Here is a 17868-nt window from a genome sequence, read left to right as displayed (position 1 = left end):
GACAGTAGATCCAATGCTTGAATCCAATAGGTATTGTATTTCCATCGCGGTTTCATGTCCATGGCGACGGACCAACTGGTGGATCGGGGGCCACAGTCAGGTGACGAGCTCAGCCGACATTCCCACCCCCCATCAGGAGCGACATCCCAGATTCTGGCCCCCCTCAGAAAGGAAGGTTGCTGGGCGGGCTAGACGGGTCGATGGCAGACAGGCTGCCTCCAGGCTGTCAACCCATGGACGCGAGCTGTCACCCAAGGCTCCTCGGCCGATCAAACCTCGTATTGCGCCACGTGGACCCGCCAACCCCAACCCCAACCCCAGCCCAGCCCAGCCCAGCCCAGCCCACGTCCACAACTTGGAGACTCCACCGGTCAAAGCTGGGGCCTCCGCGCCATCTCCACTTCTTTGTTTCGTTTTTCTCCTTCTTCCTCTCCCCTCTCCTCCCGCCGGTGTGATTTTTGATCGTTGCGTTCTCTTTCCCTCCCGTCGTCCTGACAGTCAGTTTTCTCCTCCACGGCCTCAGGGCCTCCTAGGAGGACACCATCATGGCCTCCAATTCCACCACCAAGGTCAAATCCCAGGGTGGCATTCTCGAAGGCAGCAACCCCACCCATTATGACTCCTCCAACCCCATCATCATCTTCATCATCCAGGTAAGATCCTTCTCTTGCGACTCTCTCCCCGAGCGCTGCTAATTTCCAGGCCGGCATCATCATCATCTTCTGCCGCCTGCTGCACTGGCCCCTCTCCAAGATTCGCCAGCCGCGCGTGATCGCAGAGGTCATTGCCGGTGTCCTGCTGGGCCCCTCCGTCATGGGTCGCATTCCCGGCTTCACCGATGCCATCTTTCCCACCGCGTCCATTCCCAACCTAAACCTGGTCGCCAATCTCGGTCTGGTTTTGTTTCTGTTCCTTGTCGGGCTGGAAACCAACCTACGCTTCCTAGTCAGCAACTGGCGCGTGGCCGTCAGCGTCTCGGCCGCAGGGATGATCCTGCCCTTTGGACTGGGCTGTGCCATCGCATACGGCCTGTACAACACCTTCCAAGATGATCCCAATACGGTGGACATCAACTTTGGCACCTATCTGCTCTTCATTGGCATTGCCATGGCTATCACCGTAAGTTTATCCCTCCCCCACGCAGCGGGATCTTTTCTAATGCAGGTGACAGGCCTTTCCCGTCCTCTGTCGGATTCTGACCGAGCTCAAACTGCTGGGAACCAATGTCGGTGTCATCGTGCTCTCGGCCGGTGTCGGCAACGATGTCGTTGGCTGGATCCTGCTCGCGCTCTGTGTGGCCCTCGTCAACGCCGGGACCGGGTTGACCGCGCTCTGGGTTTTGCTGGTCTGCGTCGGCTATATTCTGTTCCTCATCTTCGTCTTCCGCCCGTTGTTCCTGCGCTTCCTCCGCCACACGGGCAGTCTGCAAAAAGGCCCCAGTCAATCGGTGGTGGCCATCACTCTGCTGATCGCGCTGGCCTCGGCCTTCTTTACCCAGATCATTGGCATCCACGCCATCTTTGGCGGCTTCATCATCGGCCTGCTGTGTCCCCACGAGGGCGGCTTCGCCATCAAGCTGACCGAGAAGATCGAAGATCTCGTCGCCACGCTCTTCCTGCCCCTCTACTTCACCCTGTCTGGCCTCCAAACCAACCTGGGCCTTCTCGACACCGGCACCGTCTGGGGCTATGTCATCGGCATCATTGCGATTGCGTTTACCGCCAAGGTAGTCGGGGGTGCGCTCGCCTCGAAACTGTGCGGCCTGCTCTGGCGCGAGAGCTTGTCCATTGGCGTGCTGATGAGCTGTAAGGGTCTGGTCGAGCTGATCGTTTTGGTATTCCCCCCTGTGCCCCCTTCGTCTCTAGATCCCACTAATCCATCCCAGAACATTGGCCTGCAAGCGCGCATCCTCAGCACCCGCACCTTCACCATGTTCGTCGTCATGGCCCTCATCACCACCTTCGCGACCACCCCTCTCACCGTGGCCCTGTATCCCAAATGGTACCAAACCAAAGTCGAACGCTGGCGTCGCGGCGAGATCGACTGGGCCGGTAATCCCATCCAATCCGACACCCGCGTCGACAGCGTCGCCCTGGCCAAAGAGCAACAACGCGCCCTCCCCGTCCGCAAACTCCTCGTCTACCTCCGTCTCGACGGCCTCTCCAGCATCTGCACGCTCGCGGCCCTCCTCAGCCCCAACCGACCCCCGACCCCGAAACTCCACCCAGACACCCTCGCCTCCCCGGAACCCGCCGCCGAAGAAACCGCCGCCACCGACATCGACGACGCCCCGACCCTCCACGTCCACGGCGTCCGCCTCCTCGAACTCACCGACCGCGACTCCAGCGTCATGAAAGTCTCCGAACTCGACCACTCCTATCCCCTCTGGGACCCCGTCGTCAACACCTTCCGCGCCTTCGGCCAATGGCACGATCTCTCCATCCTCGCGGGCGTCTCCGTCGTCCCCGAACACTCCTACGCCGACACCGTCGTCACCCTCGCCCGCGACGAATCCACCGACCTGCTCCTCCTCCCCTGGAGCGAATCCGGCTCCATGGCCGAACACTCCCATCTCACCACCACCTCCTCCTTCCCTCTCCCCCTCGACGACCGCTTCACCCCGTCCGCCCCGTACACCGACTTCGCCACCACCGTCCTGTCCCACTCCCCCTGCCACGTCGGTCTGCTGATCGAACGCACCCCGCCACGCCGTCTCCGCGACCCTCCCTCCCTCGGCACGCTCAGCATCCACAGCCGCACCCACCTGCCTCCGCCCCCGCCCCCCACCGCCCGCGCCCACCACATCCTCCTCCCCTACTTCGGGGGCCCGGACGACCGCTTCGCCCTCCGCTTCGTCCTGCAATTACTCCGCAACGACCAAGTCACGGCGACGATCATCCACGTGGAACTTCCGCGGACCTCACTCGCCGCGTCCAGTTCCCGTTCCTCCACCCCGACCTCCACCCCGACCCCTACTACCCCTTCACAATCCACCCCCAAGGCCCCCGCCCAAGCGCGGGATCGCGACGACTCGGATGCGATCTATCTCTCCGCGTTACGCGATTCCCTCGATGAGGAGATCGCCTCGCGGGTGGTGTTCCGGACCTTGGATCTGAGTGAGAACGGGGATGATGTGGTGGACAGAGTGACGGGCCATGTGCGGGAGGAAATGGGCCGGTTGGGGTCGTCGCAGCGGGCGGGGAATCTGGTGATTGTGGGACGGGGCAGTCGGGGGGATGTAGACTCGGAGATGAAGGATGGTGTGGAGGGAGGGGGAGGGAATGTGTTGGGGAGGGTGGGAGAGGCGTTGGTGCGGATGGAGGGGCGGGGCGGGGGGTTGGTGGGGAATGTACTTGTTTTGAGGGCCGGGGGGTTAAGGGAATGAGGAAGATATACCCTATGTTATTGTGAATGCGTTAGCGTGAGCTTGATTTGTATTGTGATTTTAATGAGAGGCAGTATATACAGACCTGTAGAGTCAGTCACTTTCATGGCAGATATGCAAAATATCCTATTATCCCACCTGGGGGCCATCATCATCCTCCCCTAGCTAACAACCCTACAACCCTACAATTTACACTAGTATCAAACACGGCAGCGGAATCATGAATACTCATGAAAACATCCTTTTTTAAATATATAACATATCGTGACATGCAGTAAAAGTAAGACTTATATACTTGGGCAGAATCATAACACCAACATCTCATATATACATATCACTCCGTGGACATGTGGAGCGATGAAACCCAAAGGTTATTGAGTTTGAGGGACGTGAAGTGGAGAGGAGAGGAGAGGAGAGGCTACGCCTGACCGGCAGGACCCTTCTCACTATCGTGACTCCCACCGTGCACGACGCGACTGGCGAGCTTACTGCGCGCGCGGAGCTGAGGCCCGTACCAGAAGAGGACGTAGGGGATGAGGGTGAGGAAGGTGGCAATGAGGGCGAGGATGAGACCGGCGTATTGGCTGCCGACGTTGGTGAAGAACTGGGAGGCGAAGAGCGGGGAGATGGCGCCGAGGGTATTCCGCATGAACCCTTGACCGGCGATGGCGGAGGAGCTGCTTTCGCCGTAGCAGTCGGAGGTGAAGGAGTAGCAGGATTCGAAGATGAAGAAGATGCCGATGCAGATGAGGACGAGGGCGATGCAGGGGGCGATCCAGGGGAGGTCGGCGTATTGGGTGAAGGAGTAGATGAAGAGGCCGATGGGGAGCCAGAGGGCGCCAAAGAGGGCGCCGTAGAGGCGGGATTCGGGCCGGGCGGCACCGACGGCGACGAGGGAGTTGTATTTGCGGATTTGGAGGAAGTTGAGACCGAAGCCGATGGTGGTGCCGAGACAGAGGCCGATGTAGGGGAGTCCGGAGACGCCTTCGCTCCAGCCCTTTTTGGTTTGGAAGGTGATGGGGATGACGCTGAGGAAGAGGAAGGTGAGGAACCAGGCGAAGGAGATCCAGAGACCGAAGGCGAAGACGACGGGTTCGGTGATGAGCATCTTGATCGCCTTGACGGAGGAGTTGTGGAGCATGACTTTGAGGGAGGGGGCTTCGAGGTCGTTCTCGGTCACGTAGCGCTCGTCACCGGTGTGGGTGCGGAGGAGTTTGGCGCGCTTGCCGAGGGCGACGCTGCCGCGGGTTTCGGGGAGGAAGAAGAGGATGATGATGCCGAGGGGGATGTTGGCGAGACCCTGGATACCCTCGACCCAGCGCCAGTGCAGGGCTTGGTCGATGAAGCCGGCGTAGATGGGGGCGGCGACGGTGCCGAAGATGGCGATGAAGGAGAAGGTGGCGACGGGGATGGCCCGGTCTTCGGGGTAGTACATGTCACCGAAAGTCCCACCGACGAGGATCGTGCCGACGCAGCCGAAGAGACCGAGGAGGGCACGGCAGACGAGGATGGTGGCGATGTTCTTGCCGAGGGCGAGACCGATGAACATCAGGGCGAAGCAGAAGTAGGCGCCGGTGTAGACGATACGACGGCCGGCCAGCTCACAGAAGGGGGCGAGGAAGAGCGGGGCCAGGGCACAGGTGAAGTTGAAGGTGAAGAGACCGAGCTTGGCGATCTCCTCGGAGACGCCCAGGTCGGAGGCCATGTCGCCAATGCCGGAGCTGTAGGCGGTAGTGGCGAGACCGATGAAGAGGGTCATCAGGCAGAGGAGGGCGGAGATGAAGGCCTTGTACTTGGGGTCCCAGTTGAAGGGGTTCTCCTTGTCGCCGGGGGCGAAGTCGAGGACGATGTACTGATTGCCATCTTGGACCATGCGCTGGGTGACGGTGAGAGGGAGGTCAAAGTCGACGGTCTGGAGGGGACCATCGTGGGCGGAGGTATCGACGCCCTCGAGGTACTTGCCACCGGCCACGCGACCTGATGCCGTGGAGGCTGTCAGGCTGGAGGGGCCGGACTCGGCATTCTCCGTATGGGAGGAGAGGGCGGGTTGGGACTTGTCCATTTTGTCCATGTTGAAGAAGGGGAGAAGAGGAAGAAGGGGAAAGGACAAAGGAGGAGGAGGAGGAGGAGGACTGAGAGAGGAAAGAAAAGAAGGGTCGAAGATGGGGGAGATGGGGAGATATAAAAACAAAAACACGGGGGAAGGGGGCAAGCCCGTTTACTCCGTGGGTAAGGACTCCGGTTTTTCCCTCCTGTCGGTCCACCCAGGCAGAACCGATGCTTCGATATCCTTCTGGGGTGCGTCATAAAGTCGGGGTGGAAACTGGACGGTGGTCCCGAGGCTGGAGAAGTTTTACTGCCCTGCACGAATGACGCCGGTCAGGGCCAGGCTGCTCCATCCACCAGTTGTTCCACAGTCCACTTGTCCTGCGCCCCTCGTCCCAGCATCACATTGTGGTTCAAGTGGGTCGCAAACTCTGCTGGTCGATCTATTCTGGATCGGTGGTTTGGGGTCTGAGAAACTTCGGGGAAACTGGTCATCCCTACCTGTTCCTTGCCGGATCAGAGTTTTTTCAGCGGCAAACTTTGCGGATGGGCAGAGGGTTGTCTGGGTTGGAATGAAGGGGTGTGGTACTTTCTTCTGGATGAGGATGCTTGACTGCATTGCCTCTACAAACCGCTTTCAAGAGCATACTGTGTACCCCTTTCCAGGACGGGGTCCCCTCGGGATTCGCCCGAGATCAGGCCCATAACCTGAATCCTCGGCCAACCCTAAAACCAACCATGGACCAGTCGGCATCCCGAGAAAGGCAAGTCAGCCATCGGGCCGACTCGGAGCGTCGCCACTCCATGGGTCCATCCCACGCTATTCGGGGGTTAGACTCGGCCTGACCTCGGTGAAAAAACTCACCGCTGCTGAACCGGGAAGCAGTTGCAGTGAGGCGGATGCATGCCGAGTCCGTCAACACCGTGCCGACCATCCCCCGATGTCAAAGGTCAGCCCGTCCACACGATCGTGTAACCCTCAGGGATGTCAACAGCTTAGTTTCACTCCAGAAATCCATTCCTTATATGTAGCTACTAGCTAGGCAAGGGAGCTTCCCAGACGGGTTCCCGAACCATAGAGATGAATCAATCTCGGGGCAGCTGAAACCTCGTAACCCACGCATCCTCCGGGTCCACCAATCCAAAGCAGTTAGTCATGAGCCGTAGACAAAGCCAGGTTCACAGACGGCGGCGCCGGACAGACCGGCTGACCTGTTCTGCCTGCATCTGGACCACTCTAGATGGCGCCTCGCGCTTCGCATGCAATTTCAGTCGCGATAGCGTCAATCCATCTTGATCCGGAAGACCGTTTAGCCTAAAGACGTGTGTTATTGGAGAGACTGGCCAGGACAGCCCAGCTGGACGGCATGCCGGGTAAGCTCTGCTGCGGTGATGGAAAGATGTTGACACGTATCGGCGTATCTCCACTACCCCGAGTGCTGGTCGGCTCGGGATGGTGAGGATGCAGCTGGCTGAGGTGAGGCGCCGGGTTCATCCGAGGCAGCGTGACCATCTCACGGCAGTGACGGCATGCCGTGCAGGAGACGGACGAAGCTCCGTCAGGCAGGGATGCCGAACTCTTGCAGGTTGGATCGGTGTGGGGGGGGGGGGGGGGGGGGGGGGGGGGGGGGGCAGCACACAGGAAAAGGGGTGGAGTGACATGAACTGGTGTCAGTTGCCAGTCGTTCCCAGTCCCTTCCAAGTAGGTGGCAGAATGGATGGTCTGATGGGAGAGGATACAACATGCTGCGGTTGATAGATCTGGCGAGACCTGGCATGAAGCGGATGTCAACTCCCAACTGTCAAGGCCGATACCGATGGCGGGGCCGTGGCAAGGCCTCCGATCGGGGGGTTGTTGCCGGGATCTAGTTCACATCCCGCAAAAGCAAACATCAACCGGTGGCCGGATGGTGTAGTTGGTTATCACGTATCGTTAACACCGATAAGGTCCTGGGATCGAGCCCCAGTCTGGTCATTACTTTTTTCTTTTCCGCTTTTGCGGTTGCCGTCCCCATTTTTGAGTTTGCCCATGCTGCATTGGGGTTAGTGTAGGAAAATATGCACACTCTAACCGGGTTTGCCTTTTCCCCCCACCATCGCCATCGGAGCTAGGTCCAGAAACGGTTTAGTGTGGTGCTGCACTTTTCGTCTGGATTTCCCTTCTTTGCTGGTCCCCGACGTCATCCATCGTGAGGAACCCAAGGACCCAGCCAGGAGCGCGCCGGAAATGGTTGAGGCCAGGAACATCAGGAGACACCGCTGGTTTGCCGTCATCATCCCCTTCGTCAGAGGCTTAGACGGGGCTCTCCACCATGTTACAGCCGGTCCCAATCAAGAAACCAATAATTGCATCCCAGCATACGTTTCATGCCCAAGATCCAGTCTGCATCGCGTGTTGTCATTGAGGCAGTCAACCGAGCATCTGATCAGGGTTCTACTATAGTACATTGTGAGGGACTTCCGGCCGGTGCCCAACTGCCTTCAGGCTGTCAGTCGATCATTGCGACGACCCGCTTGGATTAAACCTTGGGATTTGGAGTAGATGGCGATCAGTTCACCTTTTAGCTCAGGAAGCGTGGATTGGATTTAGGTGTGGCAAGAATCCGCCGTCTGATCCATGTCGATTCGGAGTCGCCAAGGGTATTCCGCACGCGAAAATATATTGTTGAAACAGCGGTGGCGAGGTGAAGGAAACGGGAAGGAATAGAGAATTCTAAACGAGAGCGGGACAGGATACATTCAGATTCAATGTTAAACTACAAAATAACACTAATGTCTCACATTGGAAATTGTTTGTAGGGATAGCAGATCGCAAGTGCCGATACTTACCCGAAGAAGGGACGGCGGAAAGCTGCCGCATCTGATACACCTGCTTGTGGAGAATACTTACGAACATCGATGATCTGATCAGGCAGAGAGACAGGTGAACATGATTGTAAACAAGACAGACAGCGTGGGCTGCCAATACCTGTCCACAGGGTCTCCGCGATATTGTGATATCTGCTAAGCCTCCAGTACTCATTCTACCTACCCCATTAATATAGAATTTCGCGTCTTATTCGTCAGCTATTGACCTATTATATATATACAGCTATCCTGGTAAACAAGATGTATATGGTATATCTGATGCTCCGTGGCCATGGTATCAATGCAAACGGCAAGCTGCTTCATCAGGTGCAGTCATTCGGATACATGTCAGAGAAGGGCATCCAGGTCAGTCCGGATCGAGTAACAAGAGCGGATAAGCACTACAACGGAATGCAATTGTGCCCTCCTCATGGCCGCTTCATGATCACCACCTTGGTCTCTCAGTAAATGCTGCTCGATCGGACGTCAGTAATCACTGTATTTTCCCACGAGCCAACCCAACCCACATGATACACATCACTCGAGACCATCACCGTTGTAGTCAGGCGATGTCAATCGCCCGACCCCTTCCCTTCGTGGCCGTCGTGGCACCAATTGTTCTCTGTGGACGTGCTTTAGAGGGTTGCTATTTTGGTTCTTTGATCGCATGTTGGGGCTCGGTGATGGGCTTCATATTGGAAGGTATGCTCATCTTTGCCAGTCTAGCTACCGTGTCAATGGTATATCCAGTACAAAATGGTAGATTCTAAGGGGTACCGAGGACCGGCCGTCTCAGTAGTACAGTCTACACTCTACACAGTACCATCCGCGCTTATGCTCAAGGGAAAGGATCTATCTACCTGCCTCAGGCCTCCAACGCTTCGGTATAAATTATCCTGGCGTTAACAGCACAGGTGAAATAGGCGCACTGTCTAGCCTGGGACCAGCCTGATTGGTGGGCTCGGAGAGCTTCTGGACAAAGAAATTCTTCCCTTTCCAACGGTGTACCGATAGTGACTATTCCTCCATTTAGGTGCCGTTAGGCGCCCCCCAAATGTTTCGTCATCTGGTTTATTTCGAACAGCTTCTCTTGTCAAGATAGCTCGGAGTGATACTGCGTCGTAACCACCTGATACAAAATCCAGTCGAGAAATGTCTCGTAAATTCAGCGACACGACGGACAGGAGCTTATCGAATTTCAGCGTCATTAGAATCAAGGACCATAAATGACATCTCGTGCGGACATAGGAATAGTCCTCATTGAGTGCTGAGAATTTCGGAGAGGCCCTATGCAGACTGAGCTGATTCACCGCTGATATGCCGCCGAAGATAACTTCCGATATTCTGATGCAGTTACATATATAAACCTGTGATTGCTTCTCTGACAGTTTCCTTGCCTTATATTTCATTCTACCTACATCGTCTTCGTTGCACCTTTACAACTTCAAACTATCCCAAGATGTCCACCGTCTCCAAACTTTCCGACTCAGATATCGATCAGATGATCATTGAACGGCTCTCTACGATTTTCCAAGAGAAAGACATGGAAATCACACCGTATTATAGTGAGATTCATGTATGTATCCATCTTCCAATCCATACATTCCATATCTGACCCATCACAGCTCAAGGTTTACGGCGTCAAACATAGCTCAAAGCCCGGACTCTCTATCCCTGATGATGATGTAGTGCGCACAGCATCTCAAACAATCCAAGAACATTTCCCCGATACATGGGTCCGATCGGACAACGCACACTGCTATGGATCAGGGATTCCAGTAAGCTACATTCATCCACGCTCATTCCTGGACGCCTTATTAGTGGTCCTTCCAAAATCAGTCCTACAGGAGATATGCTCCAGGTCTGGACCGTTGACCATGAGTGATGTCTGTGTTCTTCTTACGGGGATGAAAGGCACTCCTACTGATCTTGTGCTGTGGCTGTCTGAGCATTGTTCGGGAAGATAGACAATGCTTTGCAGAGGGGATCAGTGTGAATCGGAGCCTGGTTGTTGATAGGAAGGTACTGTTAGATTGTTTTAGCATTAGGAGTGGCTGATATATATGACTGACCGTCACCTACCTGTGGTAATTGGTCGAGTGGTAAGTCAAGTTACTACGTCGTAAAATACAAATTCTAGAACAGCATGTCTATTCTACCGCACTGACATAAGGAAATGTATTCTTTCTGATGCTCCAAATTGAGTATTTAAAGTTATGAATGCATGGTGCAAATCAGAATGTGACACTATAACTCCACACCCAGTAAGCAAGAACATCTATTCACATTTTCATTGTATTCGATCTAGAGGCCATAGACAGTACAGAGCCAATATCGAAATGAAACTGCAGAAAAGGAAATCTAGAATGACTTCAAAGTGATCACCAGCATTCAGGCTCAAAAAAAGACATATCAAAAACAAATCCCTTGAAGGGATTCGTACGCACGCTGTTATGGAACAGGTGGGGATAGCTGGTTGATGTGAAGGACCACTCGACCATTGCGAAGTTAACATAAAACTAGGGGTGTTAGAAGTGACCCTTGACCCACAGTTGGACTGGTAAAATGTCAAAAGCTCCCAATTAGACTGAGATAATTTCGACCACACGGTGACAACAGTGGTAGGTAGGTCTCCCCATACAATCCAATTCAACGCAAGTGAACCATTGAAAACTGCAGATATTTATCATTTGTGTTACAAGTCGAGACCCCGTCTATGTCTCAGGCTAGACATTTTGTTGGTGCAGAAAATGCAGTGAAAATATGTACCTGGTGGGGGTGAATAACTGGGTAGCAGGCCCCAGTCACCCCACACTCCCCTTTCCAGTCTTCATCCCTCACGAGTCACGAATCAGAATATTCATAGATCGGCCAGATCCCACTGAATTTACGGAGTTTCCCCGGCCGACCACAACGGAACTCCACAACCCGTGGAGGCAGTGCCAGTGCCGGGTTCGGGATCCGGCCGAGACCTGCCTTCGGGAACCGGAACCATCAAGGATGGATTGAGCTCCTGCATAAGGTTAGGCCATAGCATAAGGCCATTCCTGGTACGCCTATACACAGTACATCGCTTGCATCATGACAAACAGTACGGAGTTCATCTTCATGTTCAGTGATCAACTCAACCCCCAACTCTAATTCCAGGCATCCATGGTTCGCGTCTCACCCAAACCACTTAATCATCCGTATATCCGAATAAATTGCCCGTGCATCACAGCTCGGATATACACCACCTCTGCAGCATGACATCGGATATATACCACCCCGCTTAATAAGATCCACGCCCCTCCGGGTAGTAGATACGGCAACAAACGACCCTATCATTGCTCATGGTACACTCCCCGGATCACAACCAGTGCAAAAAACCGGGGAAGGTCATCGGGGAGACTGGGATGATCCACCGGGGAGGCTGAAATACGGCTATGGGATCGGTAATAGCTGTCCCTCTTTCCCTTTAAGAGAAGAGCGGGGCCCCGGACTCCAAAATGAGAGATATTCTGCTATGATTTACCCGCCATCCAGGAATCTCTCCACGAGACATACAATCTACCATGATGAACACAACACTCCCCCTCATCATCCACGGAAAAGACATCGTCCTGCCCAACCATGACCACCACTACCCCATCTCCTCGAACTCCGCACCCCAGCTCACAGCCTTCCAAGGCGCAACTCCCGAACTCGCCATCCAAGCCGTGGAATCCTGTGCCTCTGCCTTCCCGACCTGGTCTCGCACAACGCCCTCCCAACGGCGTCAACTGTTATTGAATCTCTCTTCGGCAAGTCCCCTCCCTCATCCCCTCCATCCTATCAATATCAACATCCTAATCAGTAATCTACATGACAAACAGCTCCTCAAAACCCACACACCCACCATCCAAACCCTCATCGAAGACGAAATCCACTGTCCCCGCCCCTGGAGTGACGAAAACATCGCCGCGTCAATAGGCATGATTGAAGAAACGGCCTCGCTGATCGCAGATACACTAACGGGAACAATTCCCCCCTCGAACGGGAATACCTACGCGCTGGTGCTCAAGAAACCGCTTGGCGTGGTGCTGGGGATAGTGCCGTGGAATGCTCCGCTGATATTAGGTCTGAGGGCTGTGGTTCCGGTGGTTGCGGGGGGGAATGTGGCGGTTCTTAAGGTATGGGCCTTGTTCAAGTCTGACGGTTGGGAAGGTAGTTTGCTGATTGTTTGGGTATGGGATAGGGCTCCGAGCTGAGTCCCCGGACGCATCATTTCATTACGGCGCTGTTTCGGGAGGCAGGGTTTCCGCCAGGGGTGGTGAATTTCGTTCTGCATCGGCCGGAGGATGCGGCGGAGGTGTATGAGTGCATGGTTGAGCATCCGGCGGTGAAGAAGTGTAATTTTACGGGGTCGACGGGGGTGGGGAGGGTGATTGCGGCCAAGGCGGCGAGGGCGTTGAAGCCGGTGTTGTTGGAGTTGGGGGGGAAGAATTCCGTGGTGGTGTTGGAGGATGCGGATTTGGGGCAGGCCGTGGAGGAGATTGTCACGGCGGGGTTTTTGAATGTGAGTGTCTGTTTCTGGATTATGATGAGATGGAGGTGCTGCTGCTAATGGGATGTAGAATGGTCAGATTTGCATGTCTACGGATCTGGTGTATGTGGTTCGGTCCGTGGCGGAGGAGTTGACTGGGAGGATTCTGGATCGGTTGCATAGTGAGGAGAGACCACATAGGGTGATCTCGACGGCGAGTCGAGATCGTCTGACGGCGCTGGTGGAGGATGCTCGGTCCAAGGGCGCGGTTATCCATCAAGCTCGTAACCCCGTCGCAGAGGATCCATTGGCGTTTCCGGCGACGGTGATTGAAGGTGTCACGCAGGACATGGATTTCTATACGATCGAGTCATTTGGTCCGGTCTTTGGCATTATGGTGGTTGACTCGGAGGAGCAGGGCTTGCAGATGGTCAAGGGTTCCGTGTATGGACTTTCATCGGCAGTGTTTACTCGCGACCATTTCAAGGCACTGAAGATGTCGGGAGACATTGCCGCAGGAGCTGTCCATGTTAATGGTGGAACCGTGCATGATGAAGCGACGCTGCCTCATGGCGGCGTGGGAGACAGCGGATGGGGACGGTTTGGGGGGCGATGGGGCTTAGAGGAGTTCTTGCAGACGCGGACGGTGGTCTTGAATAAGTGCCGGGCTTCTCTGTAGGTAGTTGGGTTCCTTGACTTGATAGACTGAAAATAATTTACATGACACACCACTCAGTCAACAGGACAGTCGCCGGCCAGGTATCTAATGTTAGGAATACTTGAAGTACCTCACTCCGGAGACGGTGCCCTATGCGAGGCAGGATTCGTCGAGTCAAACCAGTATGATGGTAACGGTAACGGACCCTGGTCGCTATAGTAGTCAATTATCTTGATACGAGATCCTGAACCTCAAATCGCGGGGCATGGGTAGTATGTATCTAGGTGACTGTACAACCAGGGAAGAGGACACTGATCCAGAATGCAGTTCCCGACAGCTGAGAACCCATGAACCATGTCCCGATAATCCCACCCACTGAACTGCAATGAATCGGCTGGGATACTACCAATCATACTCTCAAACGCGCGTTCGATGATACATGAAGTGCCCGAGGCAACCACGGGGTTTGGAGAGCCCTCCAAAATGCCCAGACCAAGGCCTCCACAAATCCTTGGAGAGCATATTGTCATATCATCATATCTCGTCACCAACAATCTTCTTTAAAGCGATCATCTCACAAACTTAGAATCACTCGCATCTTTCTCCTCTTAATCATCCTCACCATTCTTCCTCTTTTCGTTCCTCTCTCATCACCCCCTTTTACTTCCCAAACAACCCCTAAAAAACCCAACATGTCAACCCAAACCTACATCAACGACCCCGGCGCCGGCCAAAAACTCAGCGACCTGTGCCACTACTCCCAAGCCGTCATTCTAGGCGACATCATCAAATGTGCCGGCCAAGGGGGCTGGACCGCGACCGGCGACCTCGACAGCAGCGACATCCAGCGCGAGGTCGATCTCGCATTTGACAACGTGGACCGCGTGTTGCAGGCATGTGGCCTGCGCGGGTGGGAGGATGTGTACGCCGTGCGATCGTATCATGTCGATATGGATGCGTCCTACGAGCGCGTGGTGGAGAAGCTCAAGACGCGCATTCCGGGGCATCGGCCGATTTGGACAGCGCTGGCGGTGCCGAGGTTGGCGTTTCCGGAGATGTTGATTGAGATTGAGGTGGAGGCGTATAATCGGAGGAGCTGAAGGTGTGTAGTGGAGAGGGGGTTTGATGGAGAGAATCCTGGTGCGTCGAAGGATGTCTATGCAGATGATGGAGGGTCGGGAGTTTAGGACGTGCCGATGTTGATGGACAGGGTGAGCTTGTGGTCAGCTAGCAGAATTCATGAGCCATTTTCTTAAAGTTGGTTTCTTTTCTGTTCGTATACTGGTTCGAATTATCAACCGACAGTAGAGTGCTGAAATAGCATGTCAATGGAGCTGTCGGACAGAATCCCGGTCGCGACTGATCCGTGATAAATCACTGGCGTACAGCTCCAGGCTCTGCCCAATGATATCGACAAATGGCCACTGGGTATTGCCTCGCATGATGCGCGCCCAGAGAGTGACCACAAAGTACGCTAGCTTATAACAATCCAGGTTGTTGTTCGACGCGGAGCCGTCATCATCCAGTGACGCGCGGCCCTCCTCTACGATCCGACGGATCCAATGCAGCAGCCTCGTTTCATGCTCTGAATCATGGTCAGTTGGAAGGGCCTAGATCGGCGCACGGAGTGGGAAATGATCTCACCTTCTAGAGGTTGCGCCTCCTCTTGCAACTGACCAAGCACGCAGAGCCACTTGCTGACGAGGACGGCGAACTCCATCCCGCACAGTGCATGCTGAATACTCCAAACAAACCCCTGGCTACGAGAGACAAACTCCACGCCGAGTTTGACCGGAATACTTAACGCATGGGTGGCGTGAAGTAGGGCAGAGAGGAGCTTGGGGCTGCGGACCAGGGGCGCGGAGTTGGCTAGCGCCTCGGCGATCTTTCGTGCATCTCTGGTGGCTAGCGCTCTACAGGGTCCTAGGTCCAGATGGAGGCGCGTATATGCAAGGCCGAGGAGAGCGGTAGATGTGAACGGAATCGGCCCATTGGGGTTGAGCGGATCCAAACTGGATTCGGGTGCTCGTTGCCAGGTGGAGGTCCAACGATGGAGAGCGGCCCTGGCAGTTTAGCAACTTGTCCACCTGGCCTAACGACGGTGTGATACACGTACTCGAATCTATCCACTTGCGGTATCGGGCTAGATAGTGATGCTTGTCGGTTGAGTAAAATTCGGTGAAGCAAACCGTGAATGAGGATCACGCTTGCCGCTGGGGATGGGGTAGGATTGATTGCTACTGGTGCGTTGTCTGTCTTCAAGAAATATCCTAGAGCATCTTGAAAGAACGGTTGCTCGTAGGAGATACCTTGACGGACCCGCTCCCAATGGCTCTCATCGGTAGTCCTCCATTCATCGCAAGTACAGGGCAGTCGAAGATTCACCTCGCTACTGAGGAGTATCGGCGGCAGATTGTATGCAATGCTTTGTAGGTTCAGCAAAGCGAAGCTGAAGAGCTTGACCCGGCGATCAAGCTCCAGTTGTAACCACGGTCGCCAGCCAAGCGTGTTCGAATCAGGAATATCTGTCTCAACGAGACCGCTCCCCCTTAGGAGCCGAACAAGTAGGCTCTGCCAGTCGCAGGCATCTCTCACAAACAGCGGGTCGCGTTGCCAGGTCGCGTATATCATCATATTTAGGAGACATCTGATATCATCCGTCATGGATGGACGGGTTGCGTCAAGATCAGAGGTCACGGTGGTGAGGGCATTGAACTGGCGTTCATTCAATGTAGCCGCTTCTTTCCACCGTTGCCGTTCTTGAAAGACGGTTTTTGCGGCGTAGAAGAGCTGGCGACCTTTCCGATGCTCGTAACGGTACTGTGCCCCCGCTGCGGCCATCGCTAATATTAGTTCCACTGGCTGCTGGTCGGGGTTAAAGGAGGGACCGTGCATGAATGGCATATGCACGTAGACCCCGTCAAACCAAGCATTCAGAAACCGAGTCAACGACTCTCGCGATGGCAGGGTAAACATGGGTAGCAGGTACTGAAAGGGAGCAAGCTCGTGCAGGATCTTCATGTTTTGCTTCTCCGTGATCCTGAGGAGCGGCATGTATACCACTGTCTGGGCTACACAGCGTCAGATGCAGAACAATGCACGGCAAAATCATGTTTCTCCGTTAAGAGCAGCAATGACATCGTACCAAGAGGATTCAGCGGGATTGGTAGTAAAGTGGGAGAGTGGACGCGTTGAGCGATGTCCAGATCCTCCTCATCCTCGGGACGCGAGGTCTTCGTGCTGTCGTTACCGGCGTGGGATGCATTGGACAGGGGTTCACGCTCGGGCAAGACACTGGATAGATTAAGCAGACTGTCAGGATCCAATGCGAGACCCATGTTGTCGATGAAGCTGGTGAAGTCTTCCAAAGGGTAGGATAGATCAAGGGCATCGGGGACTAGATCACCTGCAGCTGGAGGCTCTTAGTGGGCGACGGGTGAGTGTTGACCACAGCACTTACCAGTGTTATGGTTGGGATCTAGACTGGCATGGTTTGTGAACCTTTCCAATGGCATCGGACTAGGGAGCTGCAGATGTTGGTCCTGGACACCAGGGACGGTGGGAGTGGGGACAACTAGGGCCGCGATGTAAGTGACCGAGACCTGCGCTCGGGGAAGCCCAACATACCGGGACGATCGTCATGAGCGATCCGTTGATGGCGCCGGAGTAAGTCACGTCGAGTAAAGGCCTCCCCACAATCACATCCATAGGGCTTTTCATGGGTGTCTGCATGTCATGGTTCCTATCAGACCCTTCCGAGCCTGGTTGGAGTGGGGGACGGACTTACGGAGTCTCATATGCCGTTGGAGGTGATCGAGCCGTCCAAATGCTCGGCTGCAGTGCGGGCACGTCCGTGACTTCCTCTTGGTCTCACTCACATGGGAGGGGCGAGATCGAGGCATGGAGGGCCGACGTAGGTGGAGGACCCTATGGGATACGATGGTGGTCGTGGAGAATCACGGCAGGCAGAAGAGTTGGAGGGATTGTTGGAGAGAATCAGTTGGAGGGAAACCCCTCCATTGACACGTGACATACATCACGTGCGGTGGAGAGAGGCTGTCTCCAGGTAGAGATATCTATATGTGCAGATCAGATATAATCCGGTCATCGGCCTCTTTGGAAGGTATGATACATTCATGTCTGGTACATCCCCTTCTCAGGTCATTTTCTGTTGTGAGATACGGCTCAGGGAGTTGAAGATGTTGGTTATATTCACCATCTAGGCTACAGCCAGAAAGAAGAAGAAGAATGTCTTAGTAATGATAGCTAATATAATTAAAATATATGATTCTTATTTATTAGCTATCTCAATACAATCCTCTAAATAAGGAAAGGTCTGTATTAGATTAAATATAAAACTAAAATAAATAGTTAAATAAAAAATTATTATTATTAAATCAAATATTTTTACTTATTATAATAGTTTTT

At 54.5% G+C, this 17868-nt stretch overlaps 5 protein-coding genes and 1 non-coding gene across 6 annotated transcripts; 4 read left to right on the top strand and 2 right to left on the bottom strand.

The window, feature by feature from the left end:
* Positions 1–325: 325 nt before the first annotated feature.
* Positions 326–3529, top strand: BO80DRAFT_203303 (Kha1p). Its single transcript, XM_025714224.1, has 5 exons — positions 326–653; positions 703–1119; positions 1172–1834; positions 1886–2896; positions 3143–3529. Exons 1-5 carry the CDS (start codon positions 546–548, stop codon positions 3383–3385), a joined length of 2442 nt encoding a protein of 813 aa, XP_025578881.1. The 5' UTR covers positions 326–545; the 3' UTR covers positions 3386–3529.
* Positions 3530–3610: 81 nt separating this feature from the next.
* On the bottom strand, positions 3611–5610 carry BO80DRAFT_203298 (MFS transporter). The gene has a single exon (XM_025714223.1). It carries the CDS (start codon positions 5454–5456, stop codon positions 3804–3806), a length of 1653 nt encoding a protein of 550 aa, XP_025578880.1. The 5' UTR covers positions 5457–5610; the 3' UTR covers positions 3611–3803.
* A 1722-nt stretch (positions 5611–7332) lies between these two features.
* On the top strand, positions 7333–7406 carry BO80DRAFT_t50. The gene has a single exon. It is a non-coding gene; the product is annotated as a tRNA-Val (tRNA).
* A 4192-nt stretch (positions 7407–11598) lies between these two features.
* Positions 11599–13461, top strand: BO80DRAFT_398853 (aldehyde dehydrogenase; the record flags this gene model as incomplete). The annotated part of the gene is made up of 4 exons (XM_025717445.1): positions 11599–12060; positions 12133–12429; positions 12495–12815; positions 12874–13461. Exons 1-4 carry the CDS (start codon positions 11833–11835, stop codon positions 13459–13461), a joined length of 1434 nt encoding a protein of 477 aa, XP_025578879.1. The 5' UTR covers positions 11599–11832.
* Positions 13462–13788: 327 nt separating this feature from the next.
* On the top strand, positions 13789–14709 carry BO80DRAFT_421827 (YjgF-like protein). The gene has a single exon (XM_025718698.1). It carries the CDS (start codon positions 14133–14135, stop codon positions 14538–14540), a length of 408 nt encoding a protein of 135 aa, XP_025578878.1. The 5' UTR covers positions 13789–14132; the 3' UTR covers positions 14541–14709.
* Positions 14710–14765: 56 nt separating this feature from the next.
* Positions 14766–17393, bottom strand: BO80DRAFT_461631 (C2H2-type zinc finger protein; the record flags this gene model as incomplete). The annotated part of the gene is made up of 7 exons (XM_025722457.1): positions 17228–17393; positions 17068–17166; positions 16901–17014; positions 16586–16852; positions 15557–16511; positions 15085–15503; positions 14766–15025 (listed from the first exon to the last, which is right to left on the bottom strand). Exons 1-7 carry the CDS (start codon positions 17340–17342, stop codon positions 14766–14768), a joined length of 2229 nt encoding a protein of 742 aa, XP_025578877.1. The 5' UTR covers positions 17343–17393.
* Between the last annotated feature and the right edge of the window lie 475 nt (positions 17394–17868).

This window comes from Aspergillus ibericus (assembly GCF_003184845.1).
Source record: "Aspergillus ibericus CBS 121593 unplaced genomic scaffold BO80scaffold_5, whole genome shotgun sequence".
Lineage (NCBI taxonomy): Eukaryota > Fungi > Ascomycota > Eurotiomycetes > Eurotiales > Aspergillaceae > Aspergillus > Aspergillus ibericus.
Note: the sequence above shows the minus strand (reverse complement) of the source record. Positions and strands in the feature narration are given on the sequence as shown.